The 20,462-nt window shown below is 41.1% G+C and overlaps 1 protein-coding gene across 2 annotated transcripts in view; it reads left to right on the top strand.

Moving 5' to 3' along the window:
• The window catches only part of syt3 (synaptotagmin III), a 37,649-nt gene extending 21,072 nt beyond the window's left edge, over window positions 1-16,577 (top strand). For both annotated transcript variants that reach the window (XM_033644855.2, XM_033644856.2), the window contains exons 7-13: window positions 2,367-2,493; window positions 6,704-6,922; window positions 9,514-9,634; window positions 11,873-12,044; window positions 12,809-12,938; window positions 15,556-15,649; window positions 16,120-16,577. In XM_033644855.2, the coding sequence (XP_033500746.1) occupies window positions 2,367-2,493; window positions 6,704-6,922; window positions 9,514-9,634; window positions 11,873-12,044; window positions 12,809-12,938; window positions 15,556-15,645 (859 nt within the window). In that variant the 3' untranslated portion in view covers window positions 15,646-15,649; window positions 16,120-16,577. The remainder of the gene's footprint in view (window positions 1-2,366; window positions 2,494-6,703; window positions 6,923-9,513; window positions 9,635-11,872; window positions 12,045-12,808; window positions 12,939-15,555; window positions 15,650-16,119) is intronic.
• The last annotated feature ends 3,885 nt before the right edge of the window (window positions 16,578-20,462 follow it).

Raw genomic sequence — 20,462 nt, 5'->3', positions numbered from 1 at the left:
TTTGGGTTCAAGCTCACGTCTTGTTCTGTAATAAGACACGTGAGTGGAGGGAAATGTGCCTTTGTAACAAACAACAAATGCAGGAAAATTCATGAGGGGTGCTTTTTTTGTACACAAGCTTCCTGTCGTTTCCAATTATTGTACATCTGAGCATTGCCTTGAACCACACTGGTTAATCACGGCGACTGCAGTCTGCCACCAACATGTCTTGAAACCATACAGGACTAAATATCGTGAGATACATATTTGAAATGGTCAGGATTTTCTCGTTAAAATATTTATCTGGCTGAGCTGGGAATGTAATTTCCTCCAGCAATTTGCCCTGTATATCATCTCCCTGATTTGATGTGATTGCAGAGTGGGCATGTTTATCCGATTGCCTTAATTGGATGTGATTCAGAGGTAAACACATGTCCGCGTTGGCCATGGTTGTATTGTCAACAAGCGTGTCTTATTTGTGATTGGTACACATGGACAGAGGACGTTATAACTGCCAGGGTCACCGTTGGCATTTGCCCTGCTGATCATTCTTCAGCCCCAAAGTTCACGCTGCTCTCCTAAAGCAGCTAATGAAGTGCTGACACACTGGTTAACACGGGGAGACACAGCCTAACGAGGTCTGATTAAAAGCCTCCGAGCTGTCCTCATCTTCATCTGGTAATTAAATACATAACAAATGGTGCGTGAGACGCAGCCATGACTCTGCATGGAGCATTTCAATGTAAAGATTTGTGTGTTTTGTGTGCTCACGTGTGTGTTTATGCTTTCATGACTGTGTGAGTGACAAAGAAAGACTTCACTTCTGCTACAGTGCATTTGAGAGTGATTATATGTTTGGTTTGTTGATATGACAACAAATGATGCTATTTTTGGAGCAAAGCTGCTGAATGTCTATATTTATTTACCTGCATTTGCTACCTTTAATCATTTAAAATATCACAGAAAATACAGCACAAAGGTAAAATGAAATATTCTGGATATTTTATTCTTGTCAGTGAAATAACACTTCGAGCTGGAGACACTAAAACTCCTCTAAAAGCCCAAATCTGTTATTTTTTGGACACATATCATAATGAATATGTACATACACAATGAATGAGTTTGACTAATGATTCTTGTAGTACTGAAACAATCAGGTGATTAATTGACCAGTTGGTTGGCCAAACAAACAAACAAACAAACAAACAAAAAACAATTTTGATAATTGATTAATTGTTGTGATTTTTAATGATTAATATATATATTTTTTTATTATCCAGGGAAAAAAAACACTTAAAAATCCCTCCAAATAAACATGATTTTGTGTCGCAGTTTTTTGTTTGTATCATTTTCTATGACGGTTAAGTTTGGATTTAAAAGGTTGCAATTCAGAAACATCTTAAACATGGTGCCATGACAAAATTCTGAAACCCTGTTAGTCTGAAAAATGGCCCAGTGGACTGATCTCCAAACCCCCATTGCTCCAAAGTTCTTTTTTTCGGGAAAATACACACTCCCTGCAGTTATTTTTTTTATTTATTTATTTTTTGGTGGGTGTATTTTTTCCTAACCATAACCAAGTGTTTTTTGTGGCTAAACTTAACCACACACTCACAGTCTGTTGTTACAGAAACGTACAATATGGACATTTTTGTTGCAACTGGGTATTTGAACCACAGGGAGTACGTAAGTTTGGGAAAACTGGACTTCAGAGCAATCACAATTGTTTTTGGTGTAGTGGGCTGTCGGAGAAATGAGCTCTCAGCCCAGTGGGACACTTTCGGACCAACTGGGCCTCGAAATTTTGGGCTGTCAGAGCAATGGGCAGTCCCCCCATACATGGCAAAATAAGAAAATAGAGGCAGAGGGCAAAGTCTCTGCAGATTAATACACAGCCACACACTTCTAGTGGGTCCTAAATGATGATGTAGAGGGATTACGTTTATATGAGCCTTTTTTTAGGCAAATCCTGCATAGTGCACCTTTAAGAACTCTGTATATATGGCCCAGAGTGAGTGTAGACTAAAGTGTAGTGTGTTAAGGATTATTAATGAGCTCAGCTTTGGCCAGACTCTCACTGGCTGTACATCTGTGCTTACTGTGCTTACATTTCACATCGCTGATAGTGCAACATGATACAGCTGCAGGGATGACACACAAACACACACGCATGCTATTTTGGTTATTCCTAGCTTCAGAGACACGGAACCTCCCACACCATTGTGCGTGTATAAAGCCTGTACAGGTGTGTGTTTTTGTTTGTGTGTGGGTTGATCCTGTCTGGGCCTCATAGATTATTTGTGTAAATTTGTGCGACCCCTGCCTTTTATGCCTTTTTTATGAGCATGTGAATGTCTAATGGAGCTCGCTGCTTGTGTGTGTTTCAGTACGGAGCAGTTGGTGGTGAAGATCCTGAAAGCTCTGGACCTGCCGGCGAAGGACGCCAACGGCTTCTCTGACCCCTACGTGAAGATCTACCTACTGCCAGACAGGAAGAAGAAATACCAGACCAAGGTGACTTCCACTTCCACTCCCATCACACACACCTGTATCCTCAGTGGAAACACAGGAACAAAAAATTCCCTCAACATGAAACCATCATCAGGTCTGACTTGCTGTTTTCCCCCCGTCTGTTTCCTGCTGCTCTGATGACCGCAGCCTCCTTATGGGGAATCATTACAGTTTCACTAATGTAATCTAATCTAATCTGGGGCATAATTTATTCAAGATAATGCGCTTCAGACTATTACTGGGCACCGCTACTCAACTCCTGTGTGTTATTCTGGTATTTGAGGACAGTAGAGTCAATATTTGAGTACATTTCGGGACGTTCTGTACCAGGAAATGTACCCTTAGCCCCCGAAATATCCTCCTCTCTTCTAATTTATTCTCAGAGGAGAGGCTTGAGACTTATGAGCTCTGTAGCCTCACAAATGTGAGTTGTGGTTCTCCATTTTATATCCATAAATATCACCAATGCTTTTGTACAGTGTTTGGATAAAACAGGGAGACATTCTGAAGCTGGGAAGGGTCAGAATTGAGTGTGAAAAGTATGCTTTCAGTGACAATGAAGCTGTAGCAGTTTGAAATTTCTCTCTTTTGGTTTCCCCCTTTTGTGCATCTGTCTCCTGTATATCACAAAAGCCCCTTCAGCCATTGAAAAGAGTCAGTGCTTCAGTCATTTGCATAATACTGCTCCTCTTTTGTTTAGAGTGCAGATGACTGTTTCATTTCAATCTCCCCCTCATTAACATGGAATTTTTACACCGCTCATATTTTGCCACGCTTTTATCCCCCCAACTAATTTCAAAAGAGGAGCAGCCATCACCTACGAGTAGACGCCGGAGCTTTGTGTTCCTGGTTTCTAAAGGCACAGCGTCTCCATCAGCTGCACGTTTAATCCAAAGCTAACAAGTAATCATCAAGTGCTAATAAGCCGGAGTGACAGACCCACTCATGCAGTGACAAAAGTTGGATTTCAAGTCGAATCGAGTGTGTGTCACATTTTAATTATCACCAGCCTTATTGCATGACAGCATTCATATCAAATGCTTTCATGGCAAATAAATCCCCCCAGTAAATCAACAAATAGTAAAAAAAAAAAAAAGAAGGAAAAATCGTGTTGGAGATTGAATGAGATTGAAGACAAATTTAAATGTCGTCTGCGATGTGTTAAAACATGATGAGCAGGAAATTACAGCCGCTTGCTTTCCATCAGGCTGCATTCAAAATGCTCCGTCTTATTTGATGTGTTATAGAGGTGACAGATGGAAAAGGCAGAAAAACACAACAGGCGCTCGAAATAGAAGCGATAATAACCTGCAAAAAATATAGTTAACAATAGGAAATGGATTGTGAACGTTTAAAAGGAAGAAATCCTGCACCTACACATGTTGGGAAACAAAATATAAAGTTTGAAACTTAGTTTTAGGTCTTTTTATTTAATTCCAGCTGGTTTGATTTGATTCTTCATCCCTGAAGGAAAGGTGAAATTCACTTTTCTCCCTCTGGCTGAGAGGCAAGGTCAGTCTGTGTGGTCGAGGTTAATTATATTGCTGAAGGTCATTTCGGCAGGGCTGGCAAATCAGACCCCTCTGGAATATTCTTTGTCCTGATATTTCTTGTTTTGTAGGAATGCAGGTCAATTTAAAATAATGTTGATTCATGACATTTGCATGCAGTGACGTATGTTTTGCTGCTTTCAGCTCAATGTGATTCATCCGTCAGGTGTTAAATCAAAGCTTTTATATTTACAACAAGTCTGTAGTAGCTCTTCTGTGAGGGGAAAAAACCTTATGGTTCATAGTAAGTAAAGCTTTTTATGTTTCCAATTTGTTTTGGAAAAACTTGGTAGTGTGCAGGAGGAGAAAACAGGAAAAAAAATACACCATTTGCTGACTTAAACTCATCAAATCTAAGGAAAAAGATTCACCACCACAGCAATGAGAACTCAGTGCCAAAGATTTAAGTGAAAAAGGAAAAGAGAGGAGGATCTTGTCGACTGCTGCTTTCAGAGAAAAGGATTTTGACCAAATATAGCTCCAGTTTTATGCCACTTAGATAAGTCGGGTTTTTAAAGTATGAGACTTTTGCATTGATGGTTACATTGGAGACGCAGATAAAAGCAAAAAGACACACTTTGAAAAATCCAGCGGGTCGTTTGACAGCACTTACTGTGTTTTTGAAGGCATGTCCAGAATCCTCAGTGACTCCCTTATTCTGCTGAAATATCCAGTTTGTTTGGTTGAAGACATCGAGTTGCACCGTGTAAAACATGTACTTTACTGGGCAGCACATGGAGTATTTTTCATACCGGCAAAAAACAAAGGTCTTTGAGGATTCTGGACGCATCTTCGGAACAGCATTAAATGTTGTCAGACTACCTGCTGGGTTTCTTTAAAATCTGTCTTGAGTTTATCTTTGAGAAGATCTCGACTCAAGCCTGTGACTGGAATGCAGTCATTAATGCAAAATGATGGTTAGATGGAAAGCACAAACTGGGGCTAGGCCAGAAAATGAATTCACAGACACTTAAGATTACAGTGCACAAATTACCGTGTAATTATTCAGCATGTACAGAGTATTAAAAATATACTTATTGGGTACCTATAGAGACAAAAATAAGGGAAGAGGACAAGAGGGAATAAAGGATTTACCGTGTAACAAGGAGAAATGAGGACAACTAAATATTTACAGTTTCATTTATTTAAAGAAAAAATCAAGTTCTTAACCTTGTTGACATGTGCATATGAGGTTATGGAATATACAAGACACATCATGAGTAAAGCAAGCAGTCAACACCATGGCTGAGTATTTCCCCCATGGAACTGCAGTGGTACCACTGGCAGTCTCAAAAACACGGATTCAGACAGCCAGGGTTTGTTACATCACAAACCTAAGTAACCAGTCCCGTCCATGTGTCAAGGTGGGGCATTTCATAACACTACAATGAAATGAGGACAATCAGAGGAATAGACAGGTGTAGCTACATATCAGTTTTTCGCAAGTTAGGTTTCACTTTCACTTCAAGAGCTGGCAAGCCGAAGGATCGTGTTATCTATTACCAATAATCCTAATATAGTAGAGAGCGATACACCCTCTTGCAAGCAACCCTGTACAATCTGCTCTTGTTTTTCTTCTGTGGAATCAGTTTCCTGGTAAAACATATATGCCTGAGTTACTCCTGCATTACCATGTACCAGTGTGTAGCGTACAGTAGCACACAGAAAACAAGCAGAGGTTTGTGTGTTTGATGAGCAGGTACGCACGAGCTGCAGGCAAGCGGCTGAGGGGTGGGAATAATTTGCATATTCTTAGATCCGCTTGTAGTAAATGTGACAAAGGTGTAGAGTCACATCTAAGCCATTTTAAAGCAAGAAGGCATTTCTGTCATGGAAACAAATTCTAAAGATTTAATTTTCATGAGCAGAGATGAGTTTTTAGTGGTTTAATCAGTGCCCAGAGAGGAACTTTAACATTATGACGTATTTACAAAATATACTGTAGGTCAATACAGTGTAAACAGACAAGTATTGAGTATTTATTATTATTAAAGTATACATTATTTTTGTTACTGGGGAACAAAACAATAGGCTAATTACTCTAAAACAGTAATATAAATGTTTTTTAACACAATGATAAAAAAACAGAGGAACAGTAATGCAGTTTTGGGTTCCAGTGTTTTAGCATCTATCTGATACTCAAAACTGATGTTACAGAAAAACCTGAACCAGCTCTAATGTCGTGTCCTATCAATGAGTCATGAACAATTAGGGAGCCGGATACAAATGCTTTCACTCACGAACCTTTTAGTTTATTGGACAGTGTTTAGCGTAGGGATGCTATGGCGAGTTATTTATATATTGAACAAATGAAATGTTATTTTCTCCATGTTTAGTGATTCCGGGTGAGGTAATGGCCATTACTTTTAGTACTTAGCAAACAAGACAAAGAGTGGAATGTGTCAGGGAGAGCCCCCTTTGTCGCAGTCTGGGGTATATGAGCTGTATAAAGGAAAGGAAGTCCCATGCTAACCCCTTTTTCACTATGTTGTTCCAGGTTTAAATTAATGTTGTTTTTTACCTCTCTCATTGTACTTGTACTAATTTCTTTATACTTGCCCATTGGTACCCTGTATGAACAGAATAATGGCACTTTATTTGTGGGCTGTATTTTAAATTGTTACTATAAATCCTACGTCTATCTGTCTGTCTGTCCTCCTCAGGTCCACAGAAAGACCTTAAACCCAGTGTTCAACGAGACGTTTCAGTTCGGTGTGCCGCTGAATGAGCTACATTCCAGGAAGCTGCATTTCTCTGTGTACGACTTTGACCGCTTCTCCAGACACGACCTGATCGGCCAGGTAGTGGTAGACAACCTGCTGGACTTCAGTGAGGGCAGCGGGGACAAACCTGTCTGGAGGGACATTGTGGAGGGCACCGCGGTAAGGACAAAGCTCTGCTTCCAAAAACCCCAGCAAAACAGTCACATTCATTAGGAGGAGATGCCCATGTTAGATTAGATTAGATTAGATTAGATCTGAATGAGCATTGCGGTGATATCGGGCCGTTGCAGCTGCAAATTATGGGCCTGAGCGGTGGTAAATAGAATAGAACGAGGAATGGAGCGTATCAAACATGACACTAGTGACAGTTTCAATTCTAGAGTAGTAGAAATGCATGCATTCATGGTGTGAAAATGAATCTGAATCACAGCTTAGAAGAAAGAGAAAATAAATGATAAATAAAGATACAAATGTCCAAATATCTTATTGCAGAATGAAGCCGAAAGCTAAAATTAAATACAATGAGATTTCTGCGCATGCAAGTACAAGTGAAAATATAAAACAAATAACTTTTAAATTTCACCACAACATAATATTGTACGGAATAATATTGAATTCATAACACTGAAATATTTAATTTTGAAAAACATCTATCTGCATTTATGTGACTTGTATTCCCCTCTTTGAAAGTTTAAAAAGGTTAGTTATACTAAGTGATTTTTAGGGTGCACAAACTTCAGTATTCAACAGGTTGCATTCAAAGTCAAAATAGCAAGATACCCAGATTGGATGGTGCAATTAAGAAACCAAAATTTGAAATGAAAACTTCAAAGTAGAACATTCAGGCTACTGAGGATAATCAGCCGAGCCGCTGTGGCATCTGACAGCAGAAAAACACAGAAAATGCTGTTTAGCCTGAAATTTGATGACTTCTCCAAAGATGACCCAAAATGTTACACGTTTGTACAGGTGCTACAAATCTTTGTACATTTAAATGTACAACACTGTCACAAGAAATGATTGCATTCCCACCACTTTTGCCCAGCTCCCACTAAGACAGGCACCTGTTGGTCTTTAAAGTGTCATGGGGGAATCCTCAAACAGTGAAAGTAAAACAGCACAGGCATGATCATATATGGTGCACATAAGGGACAGAAGTCATAGGCGACTGTCATGAGATCTGCGCCTGCAAACACAAGCACCTGCAATGTTACAAAATAACCTCAATTTTAACAACTTCAAAACCATCAAATCCCAGTTAACTCAAAAAGTCGCTGGGTGGTTCTTGAGACTATAAAGTTACCTGAGCTGCCCTTTTAGTGACTGAGGTTGTAGAAGCAAGACTTACTGTCCAAGAGGTCATTGATCTGGCCTCCCAAGACTGCCACCACTGCTTTGATTGCTGAGGCTATTTTGCAATTATCAGCTACTTTTTGGTTTTGTTCACTGGTTAAATGTCAGTTAATGTTGAATTAATAGTTATAATTAGATACTAGTTATGAGGATGTTATGATTTAATGTCTAGCACAACTAGCACATGATATTGTGTATATGAGATGCTTTATTTTGCTTATAAACAAGTGGTGTAAAACTTTAAAAAAAATCACTCTGCCTGCCCTCAGAAATATTTATTAAAGATTAATCACCCATTTGTTAATGTTAGATAGGCTGTTCATACAAGACTGCTGTCCTGTGGGGTTATAATAACATGACAAGAAAAGAAATTAAGGTGATCAAATGGAAAATCTCTGGGTTTTTAATTGCAAAACTTAATATGACTGTCTGGAAATTACAGAAAAAAAGAATTCAAACCTCTTAAATCTGGACAGATGGTTTACAAAATAAAACAAATGCCATAAATTCAGTGGTATTTATATCTTTTAGTGGTGAAGTGTTCAGCTCCTTGTGGGATTCAAATGATTACAGCCTGTCTTTGCTTTCATATGACTCAAAGAAGCATGCGCATTTCTTTGTCTGAAGATCATACTGTAAAGAGACGACGTGCAGAAATAGTGCAGGCTGGAAACTGTCTGCAGTATAGATTCATTTGGAGTCTGGTAATGTAAAAACACAGCTCAGGAGAGTCCAGATAGATTACTGGAAAGGCACCGCTGGCCACATCCAAACTTTTTATCACGAGGCGTCCAAGTAGATTTATATGAAATATTCATAGAAGGCTATTAGCAAATTAGACAGAGCAAAGTCTTAATTTTTTTTTGGCATGGATGTTTCATTTATTAAATAAGTTCAAAGCATCAGCCTCTCAGCGTATTTCAGTGTTTCACTTGGGGAAGTATTGATTAGTGAGGCTCAAAGCCACTAAGGAGTCATCATGCCACAGTGTGACCTGAATACCACTGGTGTCATTACTGTGGTGCCACTGAGACCACAGGCAGAGAGAAGATCAGTAGATGGGAGGGGAGGGAGAGATATAAAAAGCCTGAAGAATCGTCACCTCTACTTAACACTTTCCTTCACTCGGGGACATCGACAGATTGGCATATGATTCATTTACAGTGACGGCATTTCCCCTCTGCCTAAACACTCTGCCTGTCTGCATTAAGACGCCGGCTGTCGGCCACCGTCAGTCACAGATGTAGTTCTCATCTGGCCATAGACAATCAAAGCGCACCAAAGGATGTCTAACTGTTAGTGTTTTTCCTATCTGGCCGTGTGTGTGTGTGTGTGCGATCACAGTGCCCCTGTTCCATTTCTGATCCCTGTCTGTATGTGTGTGTGGTGACCTACAGGAGAAGGCTGATCTCGGGGAGCTTAATTTCTCGCTGTGTTACCTGCCCACTGCAGGCAGGCTCACCGCTACAGTCATCAAGGCCACCAACCTCAAAGCCATGGACCTGACTGGCTTCTCAGGTATAGGATTAACACACACACACACACGCGCGCGCACACACACACACACACACACACACACACACACACACACACACACACACATCATGCTGCTGCGACACCTCCAGCAAGCCGTCTGACAGGAAACTCATTAAAAGGAAAAATATGACAGAGAACAGCTTTAACACTGTCTGGGAAAAAAAACAGCCACTGGTGACGCATGATGATTCCTTGAGTTCTTTTAGGTTTATGTCTTATTCTGATTAATAACTGGCCACACATTCAGCAGAGACATATTTCATGTGTAAATGTCACAAGTGTATATGAGTCACTGAGTGTATATGAGATCTTGTTCTCAATTGACTTTTCTGGTCAAATAAATAGATAAATAAAATACGCATGCTGCCAGTTTCTTGGACAAAAAGAGCAACTGTTATTCGGGTTGTGGACTCGAGTTAGACTTGATTCACAAATTTGATTACTTAAAATGACAAAATCAAAAACACTTACAAATCGACTAGCTCTTTAACAGTAAGCCTTTCGACTTGAAAATACTTGATACCTTTCCCCCGCCTCAAAGATTAAAACATATCTCATTTAAAAAATGTGCCAGGAATTAATTTGCTTCCCTTCATTACCAGAATTAATTCCCCAGATCTGCTTCATTTGAACCAATCCAATAACATCCAGTCAAATTGAAGAAAAGAACCATGAAGAACTAATGTTACGTTACCTGCCAGTTGCCATTTCATTTGCATACAAAAACTTTTCAGTGGTTAACAAAAACCAAATTGCAGTATGTAAAACATCTTGGTCGGAAATGACATGCGGAGATTCAAAAACTTCCAATTCACATTTTTTAACAAATACAAAAAGCAATCATGATTTCTGCAAATGTGTTATATTACTGTTCAGTTGTTAAAGTGACATTACATTTGGTGGAGAGTGTATTATCGCTTCTTCAGGCTGCAAAACTCAAAGTTAAGGACTTGGGACTTGTCCATCTTGACTTGGGACTTGAGTGCAACTGTGACCTGTAAAACAATGACTTGGTCCTGCCTCTGACTTATGGTATTTAGCACCAAACGAAGAGGCAGAGTTTTCCCCACCAACGGCAGCCTCAATGGACCAAAATGCAATGCAGCTTCAAGATACAGTATGTTGCATTTTGACTTAGGGATGCAACCTCTCTTTTGTTGTAACCCTCTCTTGCTTTTACTTTTATTATCATTACAGTTCCCTCCTCCTGCAGGTTAAACCAACAAGCTTTTGCAAAAAAAGAAAAAAATTAACAGTATGAAATTTGTCAGAACTGAGTAAACCGAACAAGTGAAGTAGAAGGAGATGAAGCATGTTAAGGGAAAGTGCAAAAAAGTAAATTACCATACATCTTTGCTAAATAATATCTGAAGTGCATCGGGCATCGTCAGATAGATCATTTCTAACCAATGTTAAAGAGGAGAGCTCAGATTTTTCCTTCAAGAAGTAGAGGCTGAGTTTATACATTATGAATATATTACCCGGAGGTAGAAAGTTTATTACTTACAAACACAACAATGAGTAAAAAATGGTTACAACATGTTTTGTTGCAAGAAAAAGCAGCGGCAGGTGTGGCACCAACGATGTTTTACCTGTGAGACTGATGTAAAGCAATGTGATCGCTAATGCTAATATTGAATGAACAAAAGCATTATGATGAGGTTTTATACTTTTGTTATACTTCAGTTTAAGACGTGATGATTGCAATGGCAATGTCCTCTCAGATTAAATGAGATCTCCGATGGTAATGACCACATGCTGTAATTATTGCCACAGTGATCCCGAGGTGATTGCAGTGCCTTTAAGATGCTTACAAATGCTGCATAAAAATGGAGTCGTGGGTGTGTGTGTTTTCCCTGGCTGCTGTCACCGAGCTGCACATGTTGAATGGATAACTGAAGTGATTCAACCTGTGCTGCTTTTCTCCCTTTGTGTTCTTAATCCAGCTTTGCCAAGGTGACTTGATTTTCATGCTTTTTATGCGTTACAGATGCGGATACCTGTGAGCATAATACCTAACAGCCTTTGCAGGAGTCCCCCCCTTATCTTTTTCTCTCTGCTTCCTCCCCCTCTTTTTCTGTCTCCCCCCATTGTCTTTCTTCTTCGCTGCTTCTCATCCCCATCCCTTTGCTTTTTTTCTCTCCCACTACCTGTCTCTTTTTTCATGTCTCCCATCTTCCTTGTCTTCCCCTCCCTCCCTCTCGCCTGTCTCTCCTTTAGACCCGTATGTGAAGGCCTCTTTGATCTGTGACGGGCGGAGGCTAAAAAAGAGGAAGACTTCCATTAAGAAGAACACACTGAACCCTACGTATAACGAGGCGCTGGTGTTTGACATTCCCAATGAAAATATAGAGAGTGTATCCATCATCTTTGCCGTGATGGACTATGATTGGTGAGCAAGCTGAGGTGCTATTATATCGTAGCATGCCCCGGGGGCTTTAACATGAAACTGATCATTACTGTGAAGCGTGCTGCTCATTGAATGTGTGTTTGCACATGCGGTGTGATGTGTGCTGTTGCTTTTGGGTCATCACATTTCCATGGTGTTGCGGCTGTGTTGAACACGCTGAGGGCCCCCCTCATGAGTCAGCCTCCTGGTGGACGTTCCCTGTTTTACATAGACGGGCGCCTCATGAATAAGCATGATTTATGCTAATGGTGAGGGAAGAAGTGTAACCCTGCCAGTGTTTGTCTGTCTGACGCTGGCAGCAACACTTGGCTGGTTGATGTGTTTGTGTATAGATGCACCGCCTTCCTATTATGTAGTCTGCCCTCCATTTGGCATCTCCATAGGTGTGTGCTTTTGTATGTTTGTGCTTGTGCCTGCTCCCCTACTGACATCAAGCTTTTATGCAGGGCTGTGTGCATTTGTGAGCTGCTATTCAATATCCTTCCTCAGCCGCTGTACTGTTTTCCCAGTACTCAAGGTTGATAAATGAGACTCTCTCTGCCTGTTTCTTACAAATCCTGTCTCCCTCTCTCTCCCTCTCTGCTTTTTTATATCCTCGCTCATTCCCTTTCTGCGCCCCTCCCTCTCCGCCTTGTTCTCTCTCTCTCTCTCTCTCTCTCTCTCTCTCTCTCTCTCTCTCTCTCTCTCTCCCCCTCTCTCTGTCTCTGTCTCTCCTGTCCTTGCTTCTATCCCTTGCTGCATGTCAGTATCGGTCATAACGAGGTTATAGGGATGTGTCATGTGGGCAGTGAAGCTGACGGTCCAGGGAGGGAGCACTGGACAGCCATGTTGGCCAATCCACGCAAACCAATAGAACACTGGCATCAGCTTGTGGAGGTAATGAGCATATGATCATGTGTGTTCATGTGTGTGTGAGCATGACTGTGTGTGTGTGTGTGTGTGTGTGTGTGTGTGTGTGTGTGCATTCATGTGTCCTGAATATGATCTCATACCACATATGTTAGGTTCTGTCGGTCCAGGGCCTGATAACTAAAATTATTTTATCATATGATGATTATCGTTATCATTAGAAGTAGTAGTGACTTAAAGCATAACAATAGTAGTGATAGTAGCACTGGTATAGTTACATAAAAATAAAGGTGATAAAATAATTATTCAGGTGTTTTACTTAAGATGAAGAAGCAGTACCAATATTAAAAATGCTTAATTACAAGTCTCACATTCACATGAAAGTTTAGAAGTATTAGCAGAAAAAACAGCCCACTATATTTTCAAAATTAAATGCACCCAATAAGCAAAATGGGCCATTATGTGGAACAAATTTTAATTACTGTATTGTTGGGTAATTAATCTGTAACAATAAATCATATTTTAAAAGCAAATTAGCTGTTTTTCATGTTATACTGGGGTCAAAAGAAAAGTGATTATTAATTATAGCTGCAGAAGAGTTTTAAATGCAATATTTTCCTCTGAAATTTTATAGCATAATATGGAGATAGTGCTTATTTGCTTTTGTTTGAGAGATAGATGATAAAATTGATACCACTCTCATATCTGTATAGTAAATATGAAGTTACCAGCAGCAGCTACTTAGCTTAGTTAATCCACTGTTAAACCCACGGATGTATAATAATAACAACTAGATACTGGATTTCAAGATGGTGCCTTTTCAGTCAGTGGAGCTGCTTGCCTGGTGTATGGCAAAAAAAAGTTTCTGGCTTTCAGGTTTACTTCTGTGGTAGAGACAGTAGAGTTTCTCCTGCTGGTGAGTTCCCGCTCTGCTCATTGTGATGACGTCACAGATTTTTAAATCACTTTCCTCAGCTCAAGAAAAGTTTAAAAAATAAAAAACTTACATGATCAAAAATTCATAATAGAGAAACTCATAATTGACCTTATTTGCAGTTTGCAGTCAACAGCAGCAGTTTTGCAGGCGTCTCTTTTACAGTGGCAGTCTATGGATTATATATCTATATGATTTTTTGCTGCAGTACTGCATGTCAACGCTGGGGAAATTGGTAGCAAGGCTGAACGGTGCTTTTGGGGGCCTAGATAAACCACAACATTTCTTTTTTTACACTTTTTTTTGTGCGGATTAAACAAATGAGATAGTATGTTAATTATATAACCTTTAAAGGTGCTGGTAGGTGAATTTTGTTACCTTTGGACTGAGTCAAGTGAGCTGTTTGCCACTGTTTCCAGTCTTTGTGCTGAGCTAAGCTAACTGGCTGCAGCCTGTAGTTTAATATTTAGCATAACAAATAAGATTGGTATCAATCTTTCCATCCAACTTTTGGCAAGATAGTGAAAATAAGCACATTTCCCAAAATGTCAAACTATTCCTTTAGGTACAGGACATCAGTAAATGTACTGACTTGTTTTTCAATGCTATGTTCAGTGGTAATAATGCTCGTGGTAGGCTACATGTAGCAGTGGTACTCTAGCATAACAGCAACATTAAAGGAACTCTACACAACATTTAGAGCATATCTATAATTCAGAGTCCAATTCAGGTCATGTTCACAGGGTTGTCAATATGAAGATGGCTGAGCAGGTGGCTAGCAGCTAATGGTGTCTACCTTTGGAGAAATGGAGGGTTGGACCTATGCCTCCTACATGGGTGCAGATCTGATGACAAGTCTGGGGGGGACACAATCAGTTGTGATTTTTTTTAATTGCACGTGTGCAAATCATGCCCACAGAGCGCTTGAGATTGCCAGCATATTTCACGATTTCATAGAGGCTCATCACCATCACCAAGTCATTCAAAAAGCACTACAAAGAGAATCATATGCTTACCTTTACTGTTTATTTCTCTTAAACAGCCAGTAGTACATGGAACCAGCCATCACCCTCCTTTTCACTGCTTCGCTGTTAATGCTACTTCTAGTTGCAGGGTCTCAGGCATGTTATGTCCACTCACGTTCTCATCTCTTGCCTCTCACGGATTCCCATTTCTCCTCATCATCTTCCCTTTCTCCCAGTATATAGGACTACTGTATACATTTGTTCAATTTCAATCATTTAAGCTATTTAGAATGGGGGGGGACAATTTGTGTTTTTCAGAATTTTGGGGGGACATGTCTCCCCCATCCCCCCTGGGATCTGCACCCATGGCCTCCTCAATGATGCTATGCAGCATTGTCAGCGGTAACCACAGTATGAGTGCAGTGCAGTAGCTAGCCAATAGGATACACACATAGGGACTCCCATGCACTGACATGAATGCGCTGCTGGACCAGTTTAACACAACAAAAAACAGAGAAGCTCAGATTACAACAAACACCGAGGGAGTGTGACTTCATCTTCTGGTCAGGATGCCATTACTCCACTATGTCTTTACATAGCAAATATCCATGTGCTGCCATGTTATGTTCTGAATGTCACATACAGCTCCTTAAAATAGCGCATTAAAATTCATTCATTTCACCTGAATGCATGGTTATTTTTGTCGTGAAGAATTAACAGAAGCAAAATCTCTATTTCCCCACAGGAAAAAGCAATTGGTACATTTGTGTCGAAGACTGGTACCACATCCTCCCCAAAGCCGCACATCGTGGTGGACAGTCCTCACTCTGATTAAAATTGTAAGCCTCTCCTATTTTATCAGACATATATATGTATTTTCTTATCAGCATGCTCGCACACATACTGTAGCATTATTTTCTAGGCAACAGTGTATTTAAATTTGTGTAACCATGCCACATACAATTCAAAACCTTTCTGATTTCTTACCACTGTACTGGAATCTTAAAGTACATCCACGTACTGTGCAGCAGATGCTCTCAAGTCAGATTTACACAGGAAAACTGGTAGAATCTTTAAAGGCATGACCTAACTGTGAGTGTGTGATAAAGTGGAAGCTGTGGTGCTGTCAGATGTAGGAGCTCTAAGGCAGAAGCATCTGTATAATCTAGATGTTATGGGTTATGTAATGCATCTCCCCCTCCTCCCTCCAAACTTACAGTACTGCATACTGTTTATATATTCTTCCCCTCCTTCTACTGTCTCTCTCTTGCTTAATCTGCCTCCTCTCCCTTATCCCCTCTTTCCTCAGGTCATTATCATCTATCCAGCTCCAGACTTTCCTTTCTTTCCTCTCATCTGTGAATAATTCTCTCCATCAAAGAACGAGAGATGCGGAGACACTGCTAGTGTCCAACTCCTAGTGCTGTTTTGCTCCTGCTAATGAATCCTCCAAGTCCTGTGCTGTCGTTACCAAGCCAGGGGTTTAAAAAAAAAACTACATCCATCACAAGCTACACTTTGAGCATCAGACTACACATTTACAAACACATGCAGACACTAAATGGTACAGTAGGACTGGTTTCGGGTGTAAATTTGGGATCTAGCAAGGGAGCAAACACACATAACTCACAAACACATACACACACACACACACACACACAAATACACACAGAGTTTGTAGTATGTGCGTAGTTCATGTGTGCTTCAGAGTAGAGTAGTATTTCATCTAGGAGGGAGTGTGATGTGACTTTTCTCTCTTGAAAACAAAAAGAAAAAAACGAAAAAAAGAAAGCCATCCTAGAATGGTCATTTCAACCAGGACCAAAGGTTCATGCCCTTGTACAGACTATAAAAGAAGAAAATCACTATGTTGATATTTTTCTTTGCAATATTGGTGTACAGTATGTGCCGTACTGTATGGGAAAAAAAACATCTCACGTAGTACTTAGCAGGACAAAAAATACGAGGTGGATTCTCCAGGGCCATTTTGGACGCCTTCTTCAGGCTCAGCATCGTCTTGTTTCAGACTTAATTCGCTTATTTTTCCCCAGAGGAAAGACGACAAAGCGTCCAGTGGTCTTTATTGATGTCAGAGGAGCGAAAAAATAAGGACAGACCCATTGGTTTAAGCATGTTACGCAACCTTGAAATGTGTCCCTCTTCCTCAAGCTTTTTGTCACCATCCTCATGGTGCTCATCGGTATCTTTTTTTTCCTTTGTTGTTTGTTTGATACAGTACACATATAACCATCAGGTAAGGAGTTTATTCATGCCATTTTTTTACAGTCCACTGAGGATGCGATGGAGTGAGCTTCTGAGAGACATGGACTGTTTGATCGTCCTCTGCTTTCTGGCCAAACTGGCAGACTTTTCCTAATGTAGGACTACACAGGTTGGATGAAACCTGCGTTTAGGATTGGACCAGCATCTGTTTGGAGTGCACTCACCAGAGGATGTATCCCACGGGGAAGGATATCACCACTCTATCTTATTTTTCTATCATTCCAGGACTTTTTTCTGTTTTTTTTCTTTTCTCAAGAAGTCATTGTCCAGCTTCAACTGAGAAAATTGTTATCTTCAAGTCCATATCATGTCTCTGACAAGACTTTAGGAGGACACACACGTCCGTGTTGCTTTTATTAGTGTGTGTTTCCGTGTTTGTGGGCGTGTTTGTTTTGTATTTGTGCGCGTCCGTGTGTGTGTGTATGCCTGTGTGTCACTGTGACCTTGTGTGTGACACGTTTCCGTGCTCACCCCCTCCCTCGTCCTTTTTTCTGTCTCTGCCCCCACCCCGAAGCCCCCACCCCACTCCCTGAAATCCCGGCATCCACAGACTGAAACGCTTGTCTCGGAGCCAAACGTGTCTTCTGTCCTGTGTCTTAACAAGGAGCCATTTTGTGTGTGTGCGTGTATGTGTGTGTGTGAGTGTGTGTTTGAGAATGTGTGCACTATATGTGCCTCATTGCACTAGGTGGGGAAACACTGTCTTTCATAGACATTAGTTTGTATTGTCTATGTCGTCTCTGAAATCAGCTGCCAATCATTCAACCCTCCTCTCCTCTCTAACCCTTTGCCTGATGTAAGTAACTGTGTTGATTGTGTACTTCTTTCAGTAATTTGTGTACTGTATGTCCGAGGGAAAAACCAGATGGCACAGTGATTGAAAATTGAATTGTTGGGTGTGTTTTTGATTAAATTTACGAGAAGGAACACAAAAAAAAAGGAGAAAAAAAGAGAAACAAACATCCGAGGCTCATTTGTTACGGCCTACAGATCATGACAAATTTACATCCCCTTAGAGCGAGACAACAGGGAGGAGGTGTTGTGAGAAAACAAGCGCCTGGAATTTCTACACTTCCTTTGTAAACCGATACAGACTTATAAAGCCATGTCTGTCACCGCTACTACGACTACTACTGTAACCTCAGCAAAACAACAGTACAACACCTCACTACAGCTACTTGTATTGCAATCGTTGCCATTTCTCTCTCATCCTCTCGCACACACACTTTTATGGAGGAGTGTGTGCGTGTTTCAGGGTACAGGGATCTAGTTTCTTTCTCTTTACCTCTGGTCCGTGCGAGTGCAGTAAGACAAACTGGCGTGCTTGATCGGGTATACGGGAGGCAACACATCCTGCATCATACCTGCAAGTATGCTGTGTGGGTTGTCAGCTGGTGGATTATCGACCAGCTTGTATAAGTAGATATGGTATTGATCCATCGGTCTCGAGGCCCCATAATTCTCTCTTTCCCAGCCTCTCTCTCTCTCTCTGCTTGTGTCTACCCTATTTAGCCCTTGTGTTACTGCCTGGTGATAGATTACAAAACTCATAGTGGAACCAGCACATTCCCGTATTCTCTTCCTCCCTCTGTCCGCCACCCTCCCCCCCTTCTCTTTCTGTTTCTGTCTGTCTGATTACTGTCTGATTACTCATTCTCTCCTCCAGCAATTTCCTCCTTTCCTCCCGCTCCACTCCTCCACCTCCACCTCCACCTATCCATTCCTCGCTCTATTTTTCTCCCCACCCCACCACCTTCCAGCTCCCTCCGCTATCTCGCATCCCTCCATCTTGCCCTCTTTCTTTCTGTGTACGACCCCCCCCCCCGCCCCTTCTTCCCTCCTCTCTATTCTCTCTCGCTGTCTTCTCGTGTTAGTGCAGTTCTGAATGGTCATGGGGAAACATGTTTGCATGCTTATATTAACATGAATGATGTCAACTTGATGCAATGAAAAATTATATAAGTGATGCTTTAAGCAAAATCTGACAATGAACTTGATACTAATACTACTAATGACGACTAAATGGAGACCTAGCAATTGTTTATCTCTGTGGTCAAAAACAACGATGATGAAATAACATTGTTTATGCTGTATTTATCTCGAAATTGGTATTCTTTTTTTTTATTTTCAATTGTTTTTTTTATATAGATATAATTTATTCAAGAGGTTTACTTTTTTATTGGTTAAAGCTGAGAATTTGAGTGAGGGGTTCAGTCAGGACAGCTGTACCAGGTCGCAGGATATTGGTGAATGTGTAAGTAACAGTGTGGCTGAAGCAAATGATAATGGAAATAAAGGAAATGTATCATCCAGCTTCGTGTTTCTGACTTCTTTTAATCCTCTGGGTGGAGAGGTACAGGAGGTGGTGGAGCTACTGTCACACATCCCAGGCAGTGTGCTATATATAATATGCAAGGCCCTGGGCATTTCACATGTACACAGTCTATATTTGACTCAGGCTTGGGAGGTAAGACACTCTACCTGGACAGCAGAGGCCTGGACCCAACTTTTTTTTATCACCAAGCTCTCTGACTTTCTGCTGTGCATTAAGTCGTGTGTAATTATTCAGCCACTTTGTCATGAATTCTTTATTGTGGCCGCATTTTGCCTAAATGCAAAATGGAGCACGGCTGCCTGCCCTGTGTGCTCTGCTCCATCTGGCCTCCCTACTCCGATTTGGTCCCCTTTTATTTTTAAAACACTCATATTCTTTGCCATGTGGTTATTATCTCTTGTTGAAGCGAAGATGCACACCAGCAGCAATCTGCAACTCCAGCGCTTCAGCAGGGAGAGGAGGAAGAGCTCAGATGTGCAGAGGAGTGACAGAGGAGGAGTAGGAGAGGATTAAACAAATGAAGGAGGATGACGAGTGGGAGAATGCCAGAGTGGAGGAGGAGGAGGAGGAGGAGGAGGACACAAATGGGAAAACCTGGAGAAGAGATGGGGATAGCTGCATGCAGCATGTGTGTAAATGTGTGTAGAAGTGGAGACAGGAGGTGTATATATAGACACACTCATCATGGGGCACCTGCAGCATACTGACAGTGTTAACAGTTCAACAAGAGCGAAGCACACACACACACACCCTGATCACGCGTGCACATACACACGTGACAACACACCAGTTAGCACAGCTTTAACGCTGTAGACTGTTGAGAGAGAAAAGTGGAAGGAGGGGCTGGGGGGGGGGGGGGGGGGGGGGGGGGGGTACTGCTGTCTCCATGGCAACGTTCCCACCGTGCAAAAAAAAAAAAAAATCATTTAGTCGGAAAGACATTTCACTCAGTTCAGTGAGCTGAAAGAGGCAGAGAGGGAGGGGGAGTACGTTAGAGACTGGGGGAGGTGTGTGTGCAATATAGAGCTGTTTGT

Source organism: Epinephelus lanceolatus, chromosome 18 (genome assembly GCF_041903045.1).
Source record: "Epinephelus lanceolatus isolate andai-2023 chromosome 18, ASM4190304v1, whole genome shotgun sequence".
Lineage (NCBI taxonomy): Eukaryota > Metazoa > Chordata > Actinopteri > Perciformes > Serranidae > Epinephelus > Epinephelus lanceolatus.
Note: the sequence above shows the minus strand (reverse complement) of the source record. Positions and strands in the feature narration are given on the sequence as shown.